Source organism: Equus caballus, chromosome 22 (assembly GCF_041296265.1).
Source record: "Equus caballus isolate H_3958 breed thoroughbred chromosome 22, TB-T2T, whole genome shotgun sequence".
NCBI lineage: Eukaryota > Metazoa > Chordata > Mammalia > Perissodactyla > Equidae > Equus > Equus caballus.
Window position 1 is genome coordinate 34353780 of NC_091705.1, and position 26662 is coordinate 34380441.

Below are 26662 nucleotides of genomic sequence, written 5' to 3' on the forward strand. Positions count from 1 at the left end.
TTGGCCAAGTGGGGGCCACTCTGCTCAGAGGGTTATGCCTCTTCCTGTCCCCCAGGGGAAGCCCAGAGCCAGTGACTGACTCACGTGGGCTACAAAAGGCCGGCCCCTTGCTTCATGCTGGGACTAACTCTGTGGTGCATTTCGTGCCCCAGACTCCCCGTGGGATCAGGCTGCAGTGAGTCTCCAGCTGAGACCACATCCTTGCTTAGCTCCTTCCGCTGCCCTGTCCTGCTTTCCTCCCTCCCTTACAGGTTATTCCTAAAGTGCGCTTCTCAAAGCTCGCATGCTTCTGAATCCTTGTCTCAGGCTCTGCTTCTGAGGAGCCCTATCCGAGACACCTGTCTCAAGGGAAGGGAACTAACTGGAGTTGAGCTAAGTGCTGTACAGGTGTCAGTGCAACATCCCGTGGAGAGGGGACTACTGTCATTATCCGCATTCAACAGATGAGGAACCTCAGAAGTTCAGACACCAGCTCATGACACGTCATGGAAATGGGGAGCTGGTGGTCCTTGAGCCTACTTCTCCCACTACAGCTGCTCCCTATTGCAGGGAAATCTCCCTGAATCCAGACTGGGCAGCTTCTCAGAAACAGGATTGTAGTTCCTATACATGGTTCTACCACTGTCCTCACTGCCTGTGGCCAAGGGGGGCCTAAGGGGCAGATGTGAAGGGGCAAAGCTTCTTAGGGTGGTAAGACCTGGAGGGCATGTCTGGGGCAGGCTGTCAAGACTCTAAGACTGTCGATCTTGGGCTCCCTCTATCATGTGGAATTCTGGCTCTAGCTGATAGCCTGTTGGCATTTTGGCCAAGAGAGATATTTGTGTACTTGCATGGGTGGGGAGCTCAGTATCTGACAAGGCAGCCTGCCGCATCTATGGATGAGGTATAAAGGGCATCCTAACTGTGATTGATGGTGCTAACCTGAGCCCTCGGGACCACAGAACAGAGCTCCTCCTCCCGCCCTAGAGGGAGCCCTGCTGAAATGGGGACTTAGGCACCCTGGGGTTCCATCTTTGCTTCTCCAGGCCCCAAAGTCCTTTTCCTTCAGAGCATTCAGTCCCCTGACCTCCTCTGGCATCTTCTCCTGGGGCCTTCTTGAGAACGTTTTACTCAGAGCCTCTTGTCTCTCTCTATTCCAGTTTGATGGTGACAGTGCCTACGTGGGGATGAGTGACGGAAACCCAGAGCTCCTATCAACCAGTCAGGTGGGTGCCCCATCCTCCCTGAGTAGGGTCTCGCCTTGGGCCGGCTGGAGCTGAGCTGCTTAGGGGTGGGGGTGGGAGGGGTGCAGAGTCGGGGGCACAGCCTACCACTGTCCTCGCTCAGAATGATCAAGAATGTCAGTGGAGTCCCCTTAAAAGGAACAATCAAACTGGGACTACAGTGTTTTCTGTAAATTATGTACCTGGCTGTTGGCTTCAAATGGACGTCATTGACAACTTGATAAACCTCAAAATGTGTTGCCCACATTCCCCATGCACAGAGGGGAAACTTTCAGCAGCATTGAGCAGAAATGTCACGTGCTCCCTGGTGCTGACTGCCTCTTGCTGTTACACAGCACCCATGGGACATACATTGGTGTGGAGGTGAGCACATCCACACAAAGGTGTGCAGGGTTCTCCCGCCCACCTGGAGTTGTCTGATGTCACTGGGGAGGGATGTGGACATGGCACGGAGAGGGGAGAGCAGAGGCTTCCTGTGCGGTCCTCCCTGGGGGCAAACGGGCCTAAGTCATCCCTGAGTAAGGCTGGCCCCAGCCCCAGCCCAGCCCTCTGGGAGCCCCAGATGCCAGCTGGAATCTGATTTCCCACTGAGAGCCTGGTCTCTGAAAATGAAGGTTTGTCTCAGCTGGGAGCATCCCCACTATAGACTGTAATGCCAGAGAGGGTCCTCACTGCAGATTGTGGCATCCTGGAGGATGGTTCCCTAGGCAGTGGTGCCTGCAGGGTGGCAGAAGCCCAGGGTGCTGGATGGAGAACCAAGGAGTTTCATAGCTGCTGAGAAACTTGGGGAGCTGGAGGTCAGCTCCAGGGACACCTCTGTCTATGCAGTCGTGGTGGTTGTGGCAGTCCAAGTTGGGTGACTGGGCCCACATTTTCCAGCTGGTGAAACAGAGGCCTGTTAATTCACAAACATTTATGTGTCCTACTATGTGACAGGTCTTGTGGGGGACATGGTGAATAGGACCTGGGCCTGTGGCCCTTAGGGAGCACCACCAGTGAGGGGAGATACTGTGGTCCCACTGCAGTGTGGCAGCCCCACTGCAGATGCTACATCCCCTCCCCTGCCTCTGCGGGGGTGCTCATGCTGGGGCTGCCACGCCAGGCCCCTTCTCTGGCCTATGGCCTTGTGAGCAACGTGCTGCTGCTGCAAAGCTGCCTTTATAGTGCATCCAGAAGTGCCAACCTGCAAGAAGCTGGTGGGCAAGACTCCAGGTCTTGGAAATGCTCATTTTGGAAGAGTCCACTGAAGTTATTTAATTTTCCATAATTAGCTTGGAAATGTGGTTGTCTCAAAAGACCAGAGCTTACCCCTGAACATCTCCTCTGAGCCCTTTAGTGATGTTTAAGTTGCATTTTGTTAACATTCTGAGCTTGGGCTCTCAGAACCATACTATAGTGGAGTAGGTGCTGGTTCAAACCCTGATGGAGAGTGTTGGCTCTGCGTTTCCGCCAAGAAAGGTAAGGGGCGCTCAGTGGCACTCCAGGTCTGCTCTAGGGCTTGGGCAGAGGGGTGCACAGTCCTTTGGAGAGGAGGTGCAGGGCAAATAAATGTCCCCCCCAAGTTGTTAACAACAACCTCAACTGTTCACCCTACACTCTACAGTTTGCAAAGCCCTTTTCTCAGTGATTATTTCGGCTGATCTTCACAACAGTCTGGAGAAGTAGTAGACGTTATTGCTAACCCCATTTTGTAGATGAGGCAACTGAAGCTCAAGGTGGTTGATTGGCAACCAGGAAGGAGTACAGCTGGGATTTGAACCTGCACAGCTGGGACTCAGGGCTCTACCTGTTACCTTGCTGTTTGTGGAGAGCTCTGTTCCCACCTCAAGGCTGCCACCGCCTCGCTCCAGCCCAAATGTCATTTCCTCAGAGAGCTCTTGGTGACCCCCAAATGCAAATTAGGTCCCCTCCCCGTGATTCTCTCTCATGGCACCATGTCCTTTAATTCAGGGTGTTTGTCCCTATTTGTGGTTGTCTGTTTATCTGTGTGATGACTTGGTTAACATCTGATTTCCACCCTGGACTGTAACCTCCATGAGGGCAGGCTCTGGTCTATCTTCTTCATGTTGTGTCCCCCAGTGTGACACAAAGCCTGTGCATAGAAGGCGCTCAGGAAATATTTGTGTGGTGAGTGAGTGTGACTCCTTCTCTTCGGTGGACTTCAGTATCCCTAACAGTAGAATGAGGTGGTTGGACTCCCCAAGGATCCCTCCAGGTCTCTTGGCTGTCACTAAGAGAGTCTCCCTAACTTAGAACTTAATAAGGAAGACAGCAGGATTCCCTGAGATTGACTAAGTCCACCTGGTGGCCTGAGCCAACCTTGATGTAAACAGGTTTAGCAATTACAATCTAGACTTCTTATAGTGTATCAGTTAGCTTTTGCTGCATAGCAAGCACCCCAGAACTTAGTATCTTAAAACAACCAATATTTATCGAGTTCCTGATTCCATGGCTGGGCAGTTTGGTTGGGTTCAGCTGGGTGGCTCTTCTGGTCATGGCCAGGATGATTTAAGTGGCAGCAAGAAGTTGCCAAGTTGGCCATGGGCTGATTGGTGTGATGGACTCACTTCTACTCCGGATGGTCCCCAGCCCTCCAGCAGGCAGCCTGAGATCGTTCACGTGGTGGGAGAGGGTTCCCAGAGCAGCAAGAGCAGAGGCTGCAAGAACTCTTGAGGTCGAGGCTTAGACCTGGTACATGAGTACTTCCAGCACATTCTGTTGGTCAAAGCAAGTCAAAAGGCCAGTCTAGATTCAAGGAATGTAGAAATGGCTCCATCAGTTTATGGGAGGAGCTGCAGTGTTTTGTGATCTGTTAACAAACTGCCACGTATGGGAAACACATGGGATGTAGTTCGGGATTTTGCTGAGGAATCGCTTCGACTCCTCTGGGACCTACAGCTCCCTGTGGCTTGGTGGGCCTCCACTGGCCCCTGGTTCTTCATGGCAAAAGTTCTGTATGTTTCCTTCTAATCTTTCCCCTGGAGTGCTTGCTGGAACCCACACACACGCACATATGCACAGGAACAACCTGTCACGGGGTGTGGCCTCATCAGCTGCAGAAATTATATTGTCCCAGTTACTGCAGGATTGACATAAACATGTGGGCAAACTGAAGGTCTCATGGCCAATAGAGAATTCTGAGGATAAACACTCTAACTGGCATAAGCTGTATTTTATAAATACAGTTAAATATTAGATTCACCCATTCAGCAAACGTTTATTGGGCACCTAATATGTGCAAAGCTCTGGATATAGTGGGAAGCCGTTTCTGAAAGACGTTTGCTTCCAGAATATCCAGTTTCCTCATGTTAAAAACCTGCTCTTTAATGTAATGACCTCCTGAAACACCAGCTTCTTTGTTTAGAAACTGCAGCTGAGACAGAGGTCTCTATGGGATATGTATCAGCCAACTGTGTCCCTTGTAAAAACGTTCCAGCAAGCTCTTATGGGCTTGAAGTTTCTTTTGCACATGCGCGCTGCATTGTTTGCTTTATGTAAGTCTCCACAAAATTCCTGCATAGCTGCCTTAGCTTTCACAAATTATCACCTTTTCCCCTTCCCTGGGCCTTGTGTTTCTTTCGTACCCGACTTACCTGGGTGGACTGAGACTGGGATGCTGTTCTCAAGTGTGGCTTCCAGCCCTTCAGCAACTTCTGTGGGTGGGAGGCCTGGTGGAGATCAGCTCTTCCTCCTTTTGAGAGGAGACCCTGTCCGGGAGTTACAGGGATGGGTACTTCCTGGTGATGTCGTCTGGGAAGAGACTCCTTCCTGGGATGAGGAAAGGAACTGGGCTGGAGTCTCAGCAGACCTGGATGCAAATTCCAGCTCTTCCACATCCCAGCCAGACCCCTTATGCATGGTCAAATGGGCAGAGTAACGCCTGCCTCCTGGGGTATTATGAGAAGTATGTGAGGTGTGTGTTGTAGATTCTGTTGGTGCCTCCCCCAGATTCCCTTCACCAGGCCAGGGTACCCAGCATCCAGCTGTTGTGAATGTTGGCTGCTGATTATTCATAGCTGCCCCTTCTCTGGAGAATTGGTCTTTGCCAAATGGGAGCAGTGAACTTGGAGGGGCTGTGGGGGATGGTCTAGAAGGCCAGGTGCCTTGTCTCAAGTGGGGAGCAGCTCTGCAACTCCCCACAGAGCCCCAGCTGACTCCAGCAGAGACTACATCCTTGCTCAGCCCCCTCTGCCCTGTCCTGCTTCCCTCCCTTCCTCTCTCCTGAGTCACTCCTCAGTAGGTCACTCTCATAGGAATCCCATCTCAGGCCCTACTTCAAGGGAATCTAAGCCAAGATAGTATTTAAAGTACCAGTGTTTGATGAAACTAGCTATGACTTATTTTTATTACCATAAATAATGTTTTGGTTACACTAGATGAATCTGGTCACCTCTTGTGCTCATTTACAACTCAGCGCCTTTGTATGCACTGTTTCCTCTGAGAGGAATCCTGTGGCCATTTTCACCCAACAAATGCCTATTGGTTCTTTCAGGGGCACTGCAAATGTCACCTCCTCAGTACAGCCTTCCTGGCTGTCAGTAGAGTTTTCCACTGTCACAACTCTAAGTACCACTTCTTCTAAAGATTTCCAACTTTGTCCTAAGAATTATTGAAAGAACTTGTGTGTATGTACGTGTGTGTGTGTGCGTGTGCATGTGTTAGAGAGACAGAGAGAGAGAGAGCGCAAATGAACTGGCACGAATGACTGTTTCCAGCATATTCTGTTAGTCAAAGCAAGTCACTGGGCTTTGTTAATGAGAAATAGAGAGATTGAGATTGAATGAGTTTGCTGTTTTAAAAGCTCAAAGGCAAGAGTGGATATGGGGAGATCACATGGGAGAGTATGGTAATAGGCCAAATGAAGAATGATGTCCTAGATTGTGGTAGAGGCAGAGGAGATGGGAAGAAGTGGATGGATGTGAGATATGTTTTAGAAATAAAGTTGGTGTCTTGATGATGGTGGATATAGAGGGATAAAGAAATGGAGGAGTAGAGGATGACTCCCAGGCTTCTAGCATGAGTTCATTTTCCAGCATGGAGGTACCATTTTCTTAGTTGGGGAAGGCCTGGGGAGGTCCAAGTTTGATGAAGTCAGACTTGGACTTGTTACATTGGAGATGTTCGTCCAAGTGGAGATGTCCAAGTAGGTAGATGGTTGTACATGTCTAGGGCTCATGGGGAAAGTGAACTTGGAAGTTCTCAGCCTGTGGCATTAAAACCTTGAAAGGATGAAATTTATGGAGAGAGAGAAGAGTGAGAGGAACAGAGGACCAATGACTCTTAAATGTTGAACTCCAACATTTGAAAGCAAAGTAGAGGATGAGAAGAAGACTGTGAAATAGGTTGAGAAGCAGTGGCTAGAGAAATAGGGGGAGAACATGGCATCTGAGAAGCCAAGGGCAGATTGTTTCAAGAAGGAGCAAGGAATCTGGGAAAAATAATGTTGGATCAACAGCTCTTCCCCTATCAAAGGATAAATTGTAAATAAATCAGAGATTGAAATGTGCTCAAGGAAGCCATAAAGGCACCTGAAAAAAGCCTTTAAGGTGTACTTTAAAACTTTGGAGTGAGAAAGGTGTTTCTATGACTCAAAGTCTCAGAAGAAATGATTTAAAATTTTGACCATAAATTAAAATGAAAAACACCTTTTGTATGGCCAAAACAGCATAAGTCAAGTCAAAAGACAAAAATGAAAAATTGGACAAGAATATTTTCAACTCACAACATAATCAAAGACTCATTTCCCTAATATATAAAGAGTTCCTAGAAATCAATTCACAACCCTGGCAGGAAAATTGGCAGGGGATGGCTTACATAAAAGAAAATACAAATGGATCCTAAATATATGGAAAGATGCTAAAAATAGTTCATAAGAGAAATAAATTAAAACTACCATTTTCATTTATTAGATTGGGAAAAATCTAAAAGTTTGACAGCACACGCTGTCAGAGCCCGTGTCGGAGAACAGGCACTTTTATACATCATGGAAGGGAGAGTAAATTGGTATAACCCCTATGGAGGGCAAATTGGCAATGTCTGTCCAAATTACAAATGCATTAACCTTCAACCCAGAAATTCTCCTTTTGGAAATACGTCCTACAGATATATTTGCCCACATGAGAAATTACATATTCAGGATTATTCATTTTGGTATTGTTTATAATGACCGGAGATTGGAAACAACCCAGATGTGCCACCAGATGGGACTGGCTAAATAAATTATGTACATCTGTCCAATGCAATACTTGGGGCAGTAAAGAAGGAATGAGGAAGCTGAAGTGACGTAGAAGTTCTTTAGATACATTATTTACTGAAAAAAGCAAGGTGGGGAACAGTAGATACAGCATGTTACCAGTTTTGCAAAAAAGATAGTAAGAATGTATGTTTCTCTGTGCTTCGATTTGATCAAAGAAACTCTGGAAGGATATATGGAAGCTTACCACAGGCTGAGTACATTGTGTCTATGTATACGTGTGTGTACATGCATATGTGTGTTTGTGTACATGTTGTGTGTGTGTGTTATAGAAACTAGGCAGGTGGACAGGGGTAGAAAAGAGACTTTTCTGTGTACCTTTTTATATGTCGGGGTTTTAACATGGGGATTTGTTGTAATTTCAAGAAGTTGAATAAAATTTAAACAAGAAGGAGGGGTTGGATGCTCCTGAGGGGTTGGTTGGGATGAGAGTTGAAATCCATCCAATAGTTTTAGGAAGAAGGAAGTCTGGATCTCAGAAAAAGCAGCTTCGATGTGTAGGGGTGTCGTGCAGGTCCCAGGGTAGATGGAGGAGCCGGTGTGAGTGAGGATGCAAGCAGTGAGCACAGACCACCTGCGTGAGAATCTGCTATGGAGGCCAAGGGTGAGGGCTGTCATTCAATGAGATGAGGATTCCGCAGAAGGGATTTTTTTAAAAGATGAGAGAATCTTTAGAATGTTTAATGGTTGATGGAAGGCATCCAGGAGAGAGGGTGAAGTTCAGAGTTCAGGAGAGGGAAGGGTTAACTGATGGTTTAAGTTTGGGAGAAGGCAGGAGGGGGTGGGTCCTGCCCACAGTGGAAGCTCTGGCCTTAGCCAGGAGGCGGATGGAGGAGGAGAGGAGTGTGGTTTTGTGGATGTGTTGGCTGGGAGCAGAGGGTGTCTGCACCTGGAAGCATCTGTCTTCTCGGGGAGGCTGTTGGGCAAGTCAGGGCACTGGAGGCCTGAGGAGGTGGAGACGGTCTGCGATATTGTGATGCTTGGGAGACTGAGCTCCTGGTGCAGGTGCTGTGGGGGCCAGACGGTTGTGTGAATCCAGGGCAAAGATTTGTCGGGCAGGTGTACCAGAAAGACACTGAAGCCTTTTTGCCCCAAAGAGATACTAAAGTAAAGGACCAGAGCAACCAAGCTGAGCAAAGAGAGAAGAGAGGAGGGCCCTGGGTCCAGAGAGTCCCCAAGGGAGGAGCTGATGGGGATGCCTTAGTCACAGAGTGGGAAGTAGGGTGGTGATTGGAAGGTGAGCAGCCGTGGGCATTGACGGGGTCCTGGGTGCATCTGGGGAGTGGGAATCTCTCACAGAGTGGAGCAGAAGCTCCTGGAGCTGAGGAGCCGAGAGCCCAGCATCAGCATGGTGGCTGAGCTGAAGGGACCCAGGATGATGCTAGGGTGGGATAGAGGGAAGCCAGAGCCCAGAGCCGAAGGCTGGGAGCATGACAGGGGAGGCCAGGCAGGAGGTGGGTGGGCAGCATGAGCGGCTGGATGCTGATGGAGCTGCATGGGGCGGGGGAGGGATTTGTAGGGAAGGTGGATGGTGGTCTGGATGGGGCAGTGGAGAGAGAGGAGGATCTCAGTCCTACCTTCCAACCTGAGATACATGGGCAGTGGGGGAACGGGCAGCTCACCCGCAGAACGTGTGCGGGAGACAGGTTCCCGGTGAGGCAGGAGGGGAGTGGAAGGCATGTTCTAAGATGCGGCTGGGGAACGAGGAACTTTGTTGTTCTTAGAGTGGGAGTCGCAGTGGGCCCAGGGGCTATTTGGGGGGGAGTATGGCATGAAGGTTCAGGGGGCTTCCACTTGAGGTGCTCCTTGGGGAGCCCTAGGGCCTGTGGAGCATGGGGAATACCACCAATTAGGAGCACTGCCAGGTGTGAGCAGCACCCAGCACCCAGTAGGCCCTGCCTACCCACTGCTCCTTCAGCATCCCTTCTAGGTGGACCAGTAGAACATGGGCTGGAGTGGAGTTATTGTGTCATTAAGGCCAAGATTCCCATACTACAAAACGGGCCTCCTAGCACCTCTCACGTCACTGGCACACAACAGGCACACAAGGACTTTGAGTGAAGTGGATTCTTGCTCTTGGTTCTGAACACCACTGTGTTTGTGCGGCAGCCGTCCTTCATAGATAGCCAGGGATGCCTGGTCTGTTTTCTTTCCCCTTGGATCAAATGTAGACCTAGAATGGGTCGATGGTATAACCAGGAGGCCAGAAGACCAGGAGCCGGTCAGGGCCCGGAGTCAGACCTGCAGTCCCCGGGTACTGTCCTGTGGCCTTGAAGGCACAGCCTCCTTCCAGCAGGGGGCCTGTGTAGGAGGCTTGCAATGGGGAGAGAGCCAGGAGCTCTGAGTTCCAGGTTCTGCTCTGCTCCATTCTTTTCACCTGTGTTGGTATCTCGCTGAGCCTCAGTTTCCTCATGGGAATAACGAGGGTGAATGGTCTGTTGGCTTTTTTCAGCCGTAAGTACTGATGATGCTGATGATAACAAACATTTACTGTGGGCTTCCTTGGGCTCAGGCACTGGGGCTGCATGTTTCCCATGGCTGGTCTCATTTCATCCTCACATTAACTCTATCAGGCAGGTCCTGTTGCCGTCCCATTTTACAGGCGAGGAAACTGCAGTGCAGACAGATAGAGAGGGAGTTGAGTCTTTGAAACCAGCAAACAAACAAAAATGCTTCCCAGTAAATGCACTGAGGGGCAGGAGGCCCCCCTGCCATCGTTGAAATCTAAGATTCTAGGAGTAGTAACTCTGGCCTCTGAATCTGTGTACCTCATAAAGGGCAAAAACGACATGGCTTTTATTGCTTTAATTAAAACCTGGGTGAAGAGCTCACGATTCATATTAAAATGAAATTGTGTTTCGCCTGCTGTGGTGCAGAGAAGGGAACAGCAGCGATTACTGCTAAGATTACAAACAATCAAAGAGAAAAGGCCTTTTGCAAGCATTTCCTATTAAAGCCACAAACATCACACTTTAAAAATAATTATGGTTGTGTTATCGGAACATGATTCATGAATTCTGAATAAATATGAGGAGCCTTAAAGGAAACTGTTTCGAGACCATAGATTTTGTTCAAATCTGATGAAATTTAATATCATTTCGCAGCTGGAGAATAAAATGCAAGGAGGGAAAAAACCCCATCCGATGTCTATGGAGGGAGTTGAGTATACGTCAGACTGAACTAATCAGCCGCCCCCCATCCGTCCCCTGCACGTGCTCGGAAAAACGCACGAGCCTCTCTTGTTTTCATTGGGAGAAGACTGCCTGGAAGGACTTGGTGCTCACACCTCACCAGTCTTAATGCTGCATTCCAATGGCTAAAAGCATGTTTATTTTAAAGTTCTCGAGGCCTGGCCGTGAGATGTTCAAATATTTGAGGGCGCAGGCATGGAAGCATTAGGGAATGTTTTTGGGGTAGAGGGAACTTGGTATGCATTTTATTGCACCCTCTCTGTAATAAAGATATTTTTCATACAATGCAGTGAATGTTTACAGCGTATAGTTTTGTTTCCTTCCAACTATTATGAGAGAAATTGAATCCCTGGAAACGTTCACTCTCTCTAAATGGGATGGAAACAATGAAGATGGTGCAGGAAGTTTATGGGTTGGGGGAGGGAACAGTCATGGGTTGGAAATGTAATTTCAAGGATTTTCTTTAAAACAGCACCCCTCTCCCTCTCCCACGCCAGCCACTTTGAACTCAGCATCTTCTGTAGGGCTTTCTGTAGGGTCTTTGCTGGTGGGAGAGCTACTGACGTAACACGTTTGGTCATTGCTACATACGCATGAGCTCACCCTGCGCTCAAGAAGTAGAAATGAGGCCAGATGTGGGGCCTTTCCAGAATGGTGCTGGGTCTGTAGCTTTTGGAGGGTCAGGAGCCTGGGACTGGCTCTCTTCAGCCCCTCTCAGTGTGTGCCCTTGGGTGGGTCATTTGCCTCTCGGAGCTCTGGTTTTTGCATCCGTGAATGGAGGCTGAATGGGTATCTATGAGAGACCTTCTAGTTATGTCTATGGCCAAGGGATTGGCCTCCTCCACCCCCTGACTGAGTCCTTAGGAGGGACGGTGGTCTGTCCAACAGGCCAGAGACTGACCTCTCCCACCTGGCTGAGTCTCCCCAGTGCTGAGGGGGCCTCCGAGATGGAGGTCAGTGGCTCTGAGCAAGGTTTTAGCCCACCAGTGGCGACAGTAAAAAGATGCTGTTGGTCAGATGGGTTATAAGGGTAATGACACGAGAAGACAGACAGACCAGGGCTCAAATTCTGGTCTTGACATTTCATGGCTGGGTGACCTTGGACAAGTCCACCAACTTTTTCAAACCTCAATTTTGTCTTTAGAAGTTCGTCAAAGTGATGTGGGGAAAACAGATGCATTTATACCCAAAGTTCTTACTCTAGTGCTTGATACATGGCAAATGGTAGTTAGCATGAGGTGCTATTAAGATATCCATTACAGATGAAAAAACTGATTTTCAGGAAAGTAAAACAACTTGCCCAAGGTCATCCACCCGGATCGTGGTAGGCAGAGGAGTCAAATGCAGCATCAGAAATATCAGGAAAGGGGAGGCCAGTCAGCTATTATATCTAATGCAAATCAAATTACATTGAGGGTTGAAATTGAGAAGATGATATTGGAACTATCTTGCTTTTAAAATGTGCCAAGAAATACTCTCGCAAAATAAAAGTAGTAGAAGATGCCTCCTGATAATCGCCAACCCTCTGAAGATGCACGACCCCTCCCCACCTCTCTCCATTTGATGGCCCTCCAGCCCAGTGCCCCAGGGAACAGCTGGGCTTGCCAAGCCTCCTTGGTTCACGCCTCATTAACGTTAAGAGGCCTTCATGTGGTCCAGACAGCCAATTTCTCTGTCTCTCATATACACTGAAAGCCTGTGGCTCTGATGGGGAGCAAAGGTCCAGGCCTGTGGTGGTTGCCCCTGCCAGGCCTGTCATCCTTCATCCTGCCAGCTCCTGGGAGAGTGTGGAGCACAACGGACTTGAGTGAGAGTGAGTTGCAGGTCTGTGCTCCAGGTCTCTGCCTTGTTCTCATTGTGTGACTGTGACCAAATTACGTAACCTCTCTTGGCCTTGCTTTCTACTTCCGTAAAATGGGGATCTTATTACCTACTGTAGGTTAAGAAAATCAGAAGTGGGTTCAGTTTAGTTAAGTAGTTTAGTTTAGTTAGACTAGTTAAAGTGGATGTAGGTTAGTTAAGAGGACTAGTTAAGTAGGTATAAGGAAACTGGCTCGGCCAGTGCTGCTTATGATAGGAGCTTGATAAAGTTTTTATTGTTGTTGGAATTTACAATTTAGAGAAGAGAAGCCAAATAGTGAAGAAATGAGGGGAAAGTTTGGTAGCTCCAGTTTTCTGTGCACACTTTTTACATAGGACTGGGGTGGAATGAATAAGGTGAGGTTTCAGGTCAATGGAAATCCAGCCCAGACTCCCTCAAGTCAGGCCAGTGCTGCGGGCCTTGGAGATGCGCCTGTTTGCCTGGTGACAGAGTCTGAACAACCACCCAGGGACACCGAGCTGGGGAGGTGGGGTGTTGGTGACTCACAGGAGCCTGGGGGAGCGGGGCTGCATGGCCTTGAGAGGAGCGTGTACCAGGCTGGGAAGGACGGGCAGAGGGACCGTTGAACCACTGTTGGCTTAGGAGAGGGGGATGGGGAAGGAGGGCCTTGTGGAAGTCTTGCTTTGCCTGGGAAATGGGATCATCCTCTTCAAAGTCCCCTCAAGAAAACCTTAAATAAGATTCTCTGTAACAGCTCCAGGCCCTTGGAGCTGCTCTGTGCCACTTTGGGCTGTTCACTGTGCTGGGATGGCCCTCGAGGGTAGGTGGGTTGTGGCTGGAGGCTGTATCTGTGTGCTGTCTAAACATGGAGCAGTTGTAGCTCTATTCTTGTTGCTGGCCTTCATAAACGATTGCCAGAGATGGCAGTGGGAGAAGGACAGCAGGAGAAGGGTGAGGAAGCATTTTGAAATTTGTGAAATACTCTTCCTAAAATGTAGGAAATGGAAAAGACAGAAATACCAAGTTGGCAAGGATGTGGAGGAACGGGTGCCCTCATACATTGCTGTGTAAATTGGTACAACCACTTTGGAAAACCGTTTCTCAGTCTCTAAAGCTCTGTGAGCCAGTAATTCAGCTCCTAGGTGTTCACTCAACAGAAATGCATTCATCTGTTCACCAAAAGACACGGATAAGAATATTCACAGCAGCACTTTCCATAAAAGCACAAAACTGGAAACAATCCAAATGCCCATCAACAGTAGACTGGATAAGTGATTGCAGTATATTCTCGCAGAGTGGAATCCTGTGCAGCAGCGAGAATGAGCCATTTATAACCACGTGCAATAATATGGATGAATCTCTCAAACACCAGGTTGAGTGAAAGACGCCAGACACCAAAATAGAACATCCTGTATGATTCCATTCACATAAGGCACATGCACAGCAAAACTAATCTATGATGATAGAAATCTGAATTGTGGTTACCCTGCTGAGGGGGTGGGCAGTGAGGGGCCTTGAGGGGCTGGTAAGGTTTTCTCTCTTCATTTGGGTGCTGTTGATGCAAGTCTGTGGACTTTGTGAAGAGTCATCATTGAGCTGTACATTGTGACTGTGCGCCTTCTGTTGGTACCCTATGCTACAATAAAGAGTAAGAGAATTATCAAGGTATTTGTACAGATGTCTCCCTTTTTAGAAAGGTGGCGAGATGGGGAAAGGAACTATCCAGATTTGGTCATTTGTATCTTGTGTCTATCAGCTCACTAAGTAATGTGTTCCCACTGGGGATCTGGATGGACTAGTCCTTTACAGCCTGAGCGATTTATTTAACTTCCTGGGTGGGGAAGAATTATTTTAGCCTCATAATGGATGATGAGCTGTGAAATTGCTCGAGCCGTGGCTCACCCCAGGGAAACAGGTGGTGTGGGCTTCTCTGCATCTGCTCAGCTCTGCGGGCCCCAACCTTCACTCCTGTTTCTCTGTGGACAGAGTTTTAAGAAATGTTTGAAAATATGAACATCTCAAAAAAAAATGTTTGTACATGTGCGTGCCTGTGTGTGTTTTTGTGATGCTATGTTGTGATGCCAGAAAATGTTATTTATGGACTATTTGAAGATGTCTGTGGAAAAGTGCCTCCAGGTTCAGGCACAGACACGGACATGCTTGTACACAGACATTCACGCACAAATACAAGCACAGGTGCATGTTGTGCTCACCCAGGCGTGCTTGCTGATAGACATCTTTTCACTCCTTAAGCATCGCTCTGTGTCTCTGGGCAAGTTACTTAATCTCTCTGTGCCTCAATTTCCTCAGTGAAATGGAGATCATAATAGCAACTAGCTCTTCGGACTGTTGTGAGCAATACTCACACTCACACTCACACACGAATGAGATTTTTATTGTGTGTTTATTTGTTTAATGGCTGCCTCCTCCTAGACTGTTGGCTTCATGGGAGCAGGATCTGGCACATAGTAGGAGCTGTGTTAATATCCGGCGAGTGAAAGAGGGAGTGAATGAATGAACAGCTCTCGCAAATCCACTGGCACACGTGCTGACATTTAGACACTTTCACCTACGTGTTTGTGCACGTGCAGACACGTCGTTCGTGTGTGTAGACATGCAGGGATACACACGTAGACAAGTCCGGAGCTCAGGAGTGTGGGTTTTGCTGCAGTTTTGAGCCTCTGGACTGGATGTCAGAACACAGGGTTCTGTGTGTGGCTCAGGTAACTCTCGTTTCTTATGTGACCTTGGGTAAGTCTTTCCACCTCTCAGAGGTCAAGGACTCCTAGCTGGGATGTGACAGAACTGGAATTTGAACCATGGTCAGTCTGGGTCAAAGTCTATGCTTTTAATGCCTAAGGCCTTGTGATCCACACTGTGATCCGTGGACCAGCAGCATCACCTGGAGCATCTCGGGTCCTACCCTGACCTCCTAAATCAGAACCTACATTTTAACAAGGTCCGGGTGATCTGTGTACACACTACAGATTGAGAGGTGTGGCCTAAAGTGTACTGTGTCCCCTAAGCACTAAAAGGAATTAGGGTCCGTGCTCAGGGGGTTCATAAACTGGGAAGGACACAGGCACATGCCCTCCCTGAGGACCACCAGAGAGAGGCCATCAGAGAATGGGAGAAGAGGCAGCTGGGAGCTGCCTATGGAGACAGAATCCACATGGAAGCTCAGCATCGCACATGAGGGAGCCCAGTCCCTTCTATTTATAAAGAATAATACAGTCCTTAAAAGTACCAAGTCATGAGCTAAGCTTTTCAGTTTAAAAACAGCATGCGTTAATTGTCTCGTAGCTCTTGTGGGTCAGAAATCCAGGTGTGGCTTAGCTGGGTGCCTCTGCTCAAGCTCTCTCACGAGGCTGCAGTCAGTGTGTTGTTGAGGGCTGCCGTCTCATCCAAAGGCTTGACTGAAGGAGGATTTGTGTCCAAGCTCATTGGTGGTTGTTGGCAGGATTCAGATCCCCTGAGCTAGACTTTTGAGTTGGAAACCTGGCCCCATCCCTTCCTAGCTGTGTGACTTTTAGCAGGTTTTACATCTCAGTGCTTTCATCCTCTGTGAAACAGATATAGTAACACCTGCCTCATAGAGCTATTAAGACTAATAAATTCATGTATGAAAAGTGCATACAACAGGGATGCACTTAGCACATGGTAAGAAGCATTTAAATTCTTGCTGCTATTATTATTATTTTGAACAAAGCTGCAGAGAAGCAGGACAGCACAAACTTGGCTCACAGAGGGGGCTCAATAAACCTTAGGGGAGTGGATGAGCTGTGGGTTGCAGTCTCCTGATGGGACTTCTGGGGCATATTAACAGGAACATGGGGTCCAGGCTGTAGGAGGAGGCCTTGCTCCATTCTGCTCAGAGCAGGCTTACAGTGCTGGGCCTAGTCTTTGGTGCCAGCACCTGGGAAGGCAGAATGGTGTTGTGGTGGTCCTGGAATGTCACTGGGATGAGGTACAATGGCCGGAGGAGAGGGTCCAGCACACCCCGGGCTTGCTGATACCAGAGCATGCAGTATTTGGGGGCTGCAGTGGGCTCACCGTGCCTGGTGTCAGGTGATGTTGCAGGATCTGGTTCAGGAGGTCTCGGATACCAAACAGATATGGGACCCTGCTGTGAGGGCGGCAGGCCTGGGAAGGGTCTGAGCAGGTCTGTGTCCCTGGAGCAGCATGGACTGGGGGACTTCCCTCCTTAGCCCTGTGTCACAGGACTTCAGAACACTCGCAAAGGCCAGTCTCTGAGAACTTTGGTGCCTTCATCCCCAGGCAGCTGGCTTGGCACATTTTTAGACAATGGTGCTTCTGTAGTTTTCAAAAGGTAGAAATGGAAAAGAAAAAAGCTTCAAATAGACATAATTTTTTTCAAGAAGCTATTTTAACACGGAAACAACTGGAGAGCCTACTCATCATTTTAAAATGCTTTTAAAATCAGCACTGCTTGATGTCTTCCTGTGTACCTGCAAACTGGTGGCACATACGGGAATTAAATTTGGGTTTAAAAATCTCTTGGCCCAGCACAACCAGAAGGACCTACAACTAGAATACACAACTATGTACTGGGGGGCTTTGGGGAGAAGAAGAAAAGAAAAAAAAAAAAAAAAAGAAGATTGGCAACAGTTGTTAGTCAGGTGCCAATCTTTAAAAAAAACCAATAACAGCTTTAAAAAAAAATCTCTTGGTCCGACTCCCTCTTTTCACAGGTGGTGTTACTGAGGCCCAGAAAGGGGCAGTGACTTTCCCAAGGTCACACAGCCTGTCAGAGGCAGAGCTGCGGCTCAAACACCTTCATGGGAAGATGATTTCCAAGAAGAGGACAGGGAACCAGAAGACTCTTATAGGTCAAGTTAGAATTTTGCACTGAGCAGCATCTCTAAGGGGAAGACCACTTCAGACCTTGGCTGCCTTCTTAGAGCTTACAGGGTGCAGAGCCCGGCCCTATACCACAGCAGGCCATCAGAAAATGGATTCATTAAAAAAATATTTACTGAGTACCTACTGTGTGCCAGGCAACGTTCCAGGTGCTGGAGATGCAACTGTGAACACAGCAGTCCAAAACCCCTATTCTCATTCATTCATGTATTATTTCATTCAGCAAATGTTTATTGAGGGCCTACTATGTGCAAGGTACTTTCCTTGGTCCTTGGAATAATCAGTGACCAAACAGCAGAATTTACATTCCAGTGAAGAGAACAGGCAATAAGTATGTTTTAAAAGTCAAGAACATTGTGTGTTAGATGGTAAAAGTGTCTATGGGGAAAAAAAACATCTCTAGGACAGGGGTCAGCAAACCATGGCCCATGGGCCAAGTCTGGCCCTCCACTTGTTGTTTGTTAATAAAGCTTTATTGGAACACAGCTACTCTCATTAGTGTAAATGCTGTTTGTGGTTACTTCCGTGCTACAGGAGCAGAGTCGAATAGTTGTGACAAAGACTGATTGACTCACAAAGCCAAAAAGATTTATCATCTGGACCTTTGCAGAAGAAGTTGCTGACCTCTCCTCTAGGAGATCCAAGGGAAAGTGTCAAAAAGGCAGTTGGATACGTGGTTGTAAAAAGTATGTTATTAAAATATACAAACTTCTGCCACTTATTGGAAAAGTGAGTTTCTTTATCTGCAAAATGGGGTAATGCCTGGTGCTCAGGCCGCCCCCTCTCCCTTAAACACTGTCCCAGGTTATCCCCAGCCTTTTTACTTAAGTTCTGCTTGGATTGCTTCCTCCTAAAGAGGAAGGAAGCCCCACCACTAATCACTCATTTTTCCAGAAACAACCCCCCTAGGTGTATCAGTCCAGAAAATGGCTTGAACCTTAGAGTGACTCAGATAACTTCCTGAGCGAAAACACAAGGGGATTATCATGTTTGTGCCCAGATATAGTTTTAGTAAACAAAACTCATGTCTAATATGACTGGCTGTCATCGTCACATTACGATGCCTCCCTCTGTCTCCTCAGATCCAAGCATTTCAGGGTCAGGACCACCAGCGGGAGGGTGTCATGCGTCCTCCTCCACCCCTGTTACCATGGCTTGGAGGTTCTGCCTATAAATAAAGGCTTCAAAAGATATTACATCTCCACCCTCCTCCTCCAGAATCCACATTCAATTTTAACAGTATGGCTTTTTCACTCCCATTTCATTTATAGACGGTATGGGTTTTTATTTATTTATTTATTTTTAAGAAGCATTTTCAGGCCAGGAAAATGATAGCCTAACAAGAAGGCATAATTGTGCTGATTTTCAGAAGTGTGGCAATACTCCAGATCTGATGTGCTGCGAGACATGAATCAGAAAGATTCTATTAAACATCTCTGGGATGGGTGACACAGGGGTATTAGCCAAGATGATTAGTTTGACTGGGTCATTATGGACACAGACAAGCCTGACAAAATTGCATTTCATTCCCCACTGAATTCATAAAACCACTGTACACATAATAAGAAGTTATAGTGCTGGGTGCCCTGCTCCAGTTGATGGGGTTTCAGGTTTGGATAAGATGCCATTTTCCTTGTTTTGAGAGTCAGGAAACACTGAATTGAATGACAGTCCTTTAGCTGAGATGTTCTTGTACTGTGTGGGTTTTACTTGTCAAAATGGTGGGATGGTGGGGTGGCCATATAATTGTCCAAACCAGGACGATTTTAGAGTGAAAGAGAGCACTATTAAAAATTACCCCGGGACAAGAGGCATAAACCAGGACTGTCCTGGGCTAGTCAGGATTAATGTGCGTGTATGGAGAGCGGCATGAACAGTGGGAGAGCACGTGTTGGCTCCAGATAGTCAGGGCTTCTCGTTCTTGTTTCCGTAAATGCCACCCACGTGACTTTGGTTAAGCCGTTTTTCCTTTTTGAGCCTCAGTTTCGTCATCTGTAAAATGGGAAAGATGTTTAACACTTGCTCTGTTTACCCCTGAGGTCTTTTTTTTTTTCCCTCCTTGGATATGGGAGAGGGGGTTGTGTTGACTTGCTGTTCGTGTGTTTTCACATCTGTTTCCTTGTATAATTCCCTCAGCTGTTAGGTGGGGTTTTGTAGATAAGGACACTCAGGAGTAGGCAGCTGGATAAATTGCCAAAGGTCCCTCAGCAAGTAAGTGGCAGGACTGGAATTCCCCCAGGTCAGTCTAACGCCAAAGCCAGCATTCTTTCTGCAGATCAAAAAATAGTACTCGCTGATTATGTATTCCAAGAATCTTCAAGCTTTTATGGGAAAAGTATTTGAAATACGTGAAAGCATTTGGAACCCGAGAGTCCTGTATCAACATAAGGTGTTGTTGCTGTCACCCTGGGTTATTGAGTAGGCTGGACTCTGCAGGGTACAAGACAGCATGGTCCATCCCGTGCTCTTTCCTCCCTGGTTCATGGGCTCGGAAAACTGTGGTGGGGATGGGGGTTCTGTTGCCTCTCCCTGCACTCCCGTTTCCTCTGCTGCTGCTGGAGACTCTAGGATGAGGACAGGGTGAGGTGGAGTTAAAGGAGTAGAGTCAACATCTTGCTGACTAGTTGTGTTGATCTTCCACTGGCCGTGCCTGCTCTTACAGCAGGCTCTCACATGCTGGCTCTTTTCCATGAGGCACACGGAACTGGGGATTCACTCTGTGGCTCGCCTCTCGTGGCCTGCTCTGCAGGTAGTCGTATACCTGATGACATACCTCCTGCTTCTCAGGTCCCCCTGCCCCATCAGGCTACCGTCTTGGGTGGAACCCCTTTCCACGCCGTCAGCCAGCTGCCTTCCTTAGCTTTCACTTGCCTCCCAGCAATTCACACATCCCTGCCTTGCCAAACCAAGTACATGCCAACTGCTCTCTGTTTCTCTCTCTCATTCTCTCCGTCTCTCCTGGCCCTGCCATTTCAGGCAGCTCCAGCTATCGTCCTATCTGCCAAAACCTTCCAGTGACAGTGACCTCCTAAGGCTTGTAACTCTGGAGACACAAGTTGGGTGTTCCCGAGAACTTTCTCATCAGGCTTCACGAAGGAGTGAGGCGCCACTTTCCTTTTGTGCTGCACCCCTAGTCCCGACAAGCTGTGCTGCCGGGGGCTGTCTCACTTGGCCTGAAGGTGGGGGGGCCAGGATGGGAGAAAAGTCACATCGCCCCCTACTCCTAGAGACTCCCCCTTAGTGAACCTTCTGCCTTTCTCTTCTACAGCGTTGGGGTGGGCAATGGGAATGGACAGTCCAAATGCCAGTCTCAGAATTTTCTGGTAAGCATTAGCTGGAAAAAGTAGAAAAACCATCGAATAATGAAAGGTACACTTCCTCAAGAAGATAGGATAACCATTAATTTGTAAATACTTGACAACATAGCTCTGAAATATCTGAAGTAAAAACTGGACAGAAAGACAAGAAGAAATTAATAAAATCACAATCATGGTGGAAATTTTTAACATATCTGTCTTAGAAACCAATGGATTAAGCAGAAAAAGAGAAATAATAGTTTTTTAGAAGGTTTAAACAACAGAATTAAGCGGGAAATAATAAAAATTTATGAAAATTAGCCTTATACTGTGTTAACAAAGGAATTCTCAATGACTTTCAAAGAATCAATATATTTTTCATTCCTTTTTGGGTATCCTCTTTTTTTTTCTTGTCAGTGGTTGACTATTTTGTTAGCCTTTTCAAAAAATCAGCTCTTTCTTGTATCTATCTAAAATTTGTTTTCTATTTTATTACTCTTTCTTCTACTGACTTTTTGTTCATATTGTTTCTATTTCTGGCTTCTTCAGTTGAGTGCTGAGTTCATTTATTCTGTCTTCTAATAAATGTGTTTAGGCAAAAAGTTATAAATCTTCCATTGTCCACCTCTCACAGGTCTTGTCAGGCAGTGTTCTCGTAATTTTAGTTGTGATTTCCTCTTTAACCCAAAAGTTATTTAGAAAATTGCTCTTAAAGTGTCCATATATTTAGGAGTGTCTGCCTCCCTCCATTTTTTTCTGCTGCCTCTTTCTTTGTTTAATAATTAGCTTGGTACATTTGGATCCTAGAATGTGGTCTGTATCATTTCTACCTTTTGAAAAATTTGAGATTACAGGCACGTGCCACATAACGACATTTTGGTCAATGATGGACTGCATATACGACGGTGGTCTCATAAGATCAGTACCATGTAGCCTGGGTGTGTAGTGGGCTCTACAATCTAGGTTTGCGTAAGTGTACTCTACGATGTTCGCACAATGACGAAATCACCTAACAGCACATTTCTTAGAACATATCCCCATCGTTAAGCAACGCATGGCTGTATCAGAGTATTTAGTTCATGGTCATGTGTTTTCACTGTTCCATGGACATTTGAAAAGAATGTGTATTCTTTAAATATTGGGACAAATCAAGAGGGTAAATGGTGTTATTCAGATCTTCTATCCTTACTCGTTTCTATCTGATTGATTTGTCAGTTTTTGCGGAGATGTGATAGTGTCTCATTATGTTTATGGTTTTGTTAAATCTTCTTTGTATTTCTAACGGTTTCTTTTTATGTTCCTGTGGTTTATCAGTCTACATAAAAGTTTATGTCTGTCATTTCTTCTTAGTGCATTGTATCATTTATCAACTTAAGTATTCCTCATGCTCTCTTTAATGCTTTTTGCCATGAATTGTACTTAATTTGTTATTAATTTTGCCACTTCTGCTTTTTATTTGCCTGATATATCTGTTTATTTTTAACCTTCCATGTCATTTTATTTTAGGCATGCCTATTATAAATGTCATATCTTAGATTCATTTATTTTAATCAAAATATTAATTTTTTATCATTTAATAAAAGAATTGAAATCATTCGTATATATGGTGATTACTAATATTTATTCTTAATGCTGCCAATTTGTGAAGATTCTTTATTATCATGTTTCATAGTTCGTTCCTATTTTTTTTCTTTTCAGCTTTCCGTTAGATTGATCAGATTCTATTTTCTTTTCCCTTTTTCTTTTGTTCCTCCAATGGTGTAGAATTTCTACTTTCCCTTAGAATTATAATAAATAGCTAATAAATGAATTCAGCAAAGTTTCAGGGTGTAAGATCAATACACAGAAGTCAATTGTGTTTCTATACACCAGCGATGAACAATCCCAAAAACAAACAAGGAAAACAATTCTGTATGTAATAGCATCCAAAAGAATAAAATATGTAGGAATAAATTTAACCAAGGGTGTGAAAGACTTGAACACTGAAAACTATCAAACGTTGCAGAAAGAAATTAAAGGACACCTAAATAAATGGAAAGACATCTTGTGTTTATAGACTGGAAGACTTATTATTGGCAAGATGGCAGTACTGCCCAAGTGAGCTACGGATTCAGTGCAATCCCTATTAAATTCCTCCCGGCCTTTTTGGGCAGAAATGGAACAACTGATCTTCAAATTCATATATAATTGCAAGGGCCTCTGAATAGCGACAACAATCTTGAAAAAAGAAGAGCAAAGTTGGATAACTCACACTTCCCAATTTCTACAAAGCTACAGTAGTCAAAACTGTGTTGTACTGGTATAAGGATAGACATATAGACCAATGAAATAGAATTAAGAGTCCAAAATGAGCCCCTACACCTATGGCCAATTGATTTTCAGCAGGAGTGCCAAGATAATGCAATGGGGAAGAAACAGTCTGTTTCCCAAATAGTGCTGGGACAACTTGATAGCCACTTGCAAAATATGAAGTTGGAGTCGACCTCATGCCATATACAAAACTTAATTCAAAATGCATCCATGACCTAAGTGTCAGGGCTAAAACCATAAGAGTCTTGGAAGAAAACATAGGGGTGACTCTTCATGACCTTGGCTTTGGCTGTGGATTCTTACATATGACATCAAAAGTATGAGCAACAAAAGAAAAAAATAAATGGATTGGACATCATCAAAATTAAAAACTTTTGTGTATCAAAGGACATTATCAAGAGAGTGAAAAGACAGCCTACAAATGGGAAAAAAATACTTGCAAACCATATATCTGATAAGGGTCTAGTATCTAGAATATATAAAAAACTCTTTTTTTAAAAAAAATTGGCACCTGAGCTAACAACTGTTGCCAATCTTCTTTTTTTCCCCCCCAAATCCCCCAAGTGCATAGTTGTATATTTTAGTTATGATCCTTCTAGTTCTGGCATGTGGGACGCAGCCTCAATGTGGCCTAATGAGCAGTGCCATGTCTGTGTCCAGGATCTGAACCCGCAAAACCCTGGGCTGCCAAAGCAGAGCACGTGAACTTAACCACTCGGCCATGGGGCCAGCCCCTAGAATATATAAAAAACTCTTACAACACAACAACAAAAACATGAACAACCCAATTAAAAAATGGGCAAACAACTTGAATAGACAGTTCTCCAAAGAAGATAAGCAAATGGACAAGAAGCACATGAAAAGATGCTCAACAACATTAGTCATTAGGGAAATGCAAATCAAAACTACAATAGGATACCACTTCACACCCACTAGGATGGCTGTAGTAAAAACAGTGAAACATAAGTGTTGGCAGCAAGGATGTGGAGAAATTGGAACCCCCATACATTGCTGGTGAGCATGTAAAATGTGGAGCCACCGTGGAAGACAGTTTGGTAGCTCCTCAAAAAGTTAAAGAGTTACCATATGACCCAGCAATTCTCACTCCTAGATATGTATCCAAAAGAAGTGAAAACAGGAACTCAAATATATGTACATGAATGTTCATGGCAGTACTATTCACAATAGCAAAAAGACGGAAACAACCGAGATGTCCATCAATGGATGAATGGATAAACAAGTCATGTATGTACGTACAATGGAATATTATTTAGCCATGAAAAGAAATTAACTACTGATACATGCTACAATGTGGCTGAACCTCAAACACATTACGCTAAGTGAAAGAAGGCAGACACAAAAGGTCATATACTATACTGTTCCATTTATATTCGAATATCCAGAACAGGTAAATCCATAGAGACAGGATGCAGATTGGTGGGTACCAGGGATGGGGAGGCCAGTGGGATAGGGAGAAACTGCTTAATGGGTATGGGGTTTCCTTTTGGGATGATGAAAATGTTTTGGAATTAGTTATAGTGATTGTAAAACATTGTGAATGTACTAAATGCCACTGAATTGTTCATTTTAAAATGGTTAATTTTGTCATGTAAATTTTACCTCAACAAATGTTAAGAAGTTATAACAAATATATTTAAACATATTTTCCTTACAATATAAATAACTAATCGGTATCTGTAATTTCCTCCTTTAAGGAAGACACAGCTTTTAGCTGAAATCCTCTAGATGTTTAGTTTGTGATCATTATTAATTTTATAGTCCTATCCCCTTCTACTTTAGGAACCCTTATAAGACACATTAAATCCTGCAGCCCCTCCCCAATCACTATTCTGAATTAATATAAATGTAGTAGTTTTCCTGCTCATCACTCTTTCTAGAATCCCTTTCTTGGGTTCACTTTTCATTCTCTAGGTTCTAGCTTTGAGTCTTTGTTTCAGAAGGTATTATTTAAAAGAATACAGTATACATTTTTCCTTCCTATGGGTGAATTTTCAGATTCGTCTGTCATTTTATTTTCTTGCTGTAAGTGAATGAGTTTATTCGGATAATTTGGTAGATCATAAGCTTATCACCACAACGGGCTTCTGGTCCGTTGGCTGTTCTTAGACTGCTTCCTCTCCACCTCCTCCTCGAGGCCCAGAGGCCACCCCTTTGCCTGTTCAGTCCCCTGCCTCAAGGAGCTGCTGCCTTCACTGTTTTATGAAGACCCTTCCCTAGGAATTCCAGGAAGAGGCTTACCATTCTCTGATCCAAGGGCAAGCCGCAGGTTGCTTGAATCCGCCCAACATTCTTCCCTTCCTGGAACCGGTGCGTGAAGAACCTGACAGCCTCCTTCCGGATGCCCCTTCTACCCCGGCCGTGCTGTGCTCTCAGTTCCCATTCCTGAGCTGATTTGGAAAGAGAAGCACACTTGGAGGGATTGAGGGACGGGGGACTCCAGCAGCCTGAGAACAGCTCTCTATGGTGGGGGGGCTCTCCCTTCTCTCATGTTGGTAAACCCTCACCTCCTAGCCCTGCCGTTTGCCTCAGTGCCCTGCCCTCCCCCCACCTCCCTCCCTGCAAGGGGCAGTCAGTTATGATTTTCATGCCCTGGTTCTGGGAAGGGAGGAATGCTGGACTCATTGAGACAACCTGTGTCCTACCCTTGGGTCAGAGCCAAGGGCAAGCAAGCCCTCTCCTGAAGGGGGGTCTTCATGGGCTGCCATCCATTTTCTTACCACTGTTTCTACTGGCATTGATGAGTGGTTTGTTCATTGATTCATTCAGCACTTTTTGAGCAGTCATTACATGCCAGGTGTTGTTGAAGAAACTGGAGAGAGAGCAATAAACAAAACAGATGAAAATCTCCTCCCTTATGGGGCTGACATTCTATTATGTCATAAATAAATTAATAAGTAATAAATTGATAAAATATGTGAGATGTTAGAAGGTGCTAAGTGATAAAAACAAACAAACAAACGAGCGTGGTTGATGGTTTGCAGTTTTAAATTGAGCAGTCAGGGTAGACGTTATGGAGAAGGGGATGTTGGAGTAAAGACCTGAGGGGCGAAGGAATGAGCTGTGTGAATACTGGAGAGAAGTGTGCTCTAGAGAGAGGGAACAGCCAGTGCAAAGGCTCTGAGGCAGAAGCATGCCCAGTATGGCCAGAGTGGCACGAACAAGGAGAAGAGTAGGAGGTGATGTCAGGGAGGTAAAAGGGATGGAGGTGGAAGTGCGGGAGCTAGACCATGTAGTCATTGTGAGGACCCTGTTCCTACTCTGAGTGAGAAGGGGACCACTGGAGGGAGGTGAGCAGAGGAGTGGCATGATCTTACACTTTAACAGGATAATTGTGGCCCCTGAGTGAGAACAGATCACAGCAAGGGTGAAGGCAAGGAAGCCAGGTGGGAGACTGGCACAGTCATCCAGGATAGAGAGGATGCTGGGTGTGGGCACATCTTATACCTATTCTGAGGGTGGAGCCAATAGGATTTCCTGACAGATTTGGTGTAGGATGTGAGAGAATGAGACGAGTCAAACGTAGTACCAAGAGTTTTTGGCCTGAGTAACTGGAAGGACGGACTTCTTTAACTGAGATGGGGAAGACCACGGATGGACGGATTCTCTTTGGACGTTTTAAATTTGAGATGTCTGTTACAGTCCAAACAAGGGTGTCAAATAATGGT

At 46.0% G+C, this 26662-nt stretch overlaps 1 protein-coding gene across 6 annotated transcripts in view; it reads left to right on the forward strand.

Moving 5' to 3' along the window:
- The window catches only part of TOX2 (TOX high mobility group box family member 2), a 136757-nt gene that overhangs the window by 50485 nt on the left and 59610 nt on the right, over nucleotides 1-26662 (forward strand). For all 6 annotated transcript variants that reach the window (XM_023626605.2, XM_023626604.2, XM_070247840.1 and 3 more), the window contains exon 2: nucleotides 1140-1205. In XM_023626605.2, the coding sequence (XP_023482373.1) occupies nucleotides 1140-1205 (66 nt within the window). The remainder of the gene's footprint in view (nucleotides 1-1139; nucleotides 1206-26662) is intronic.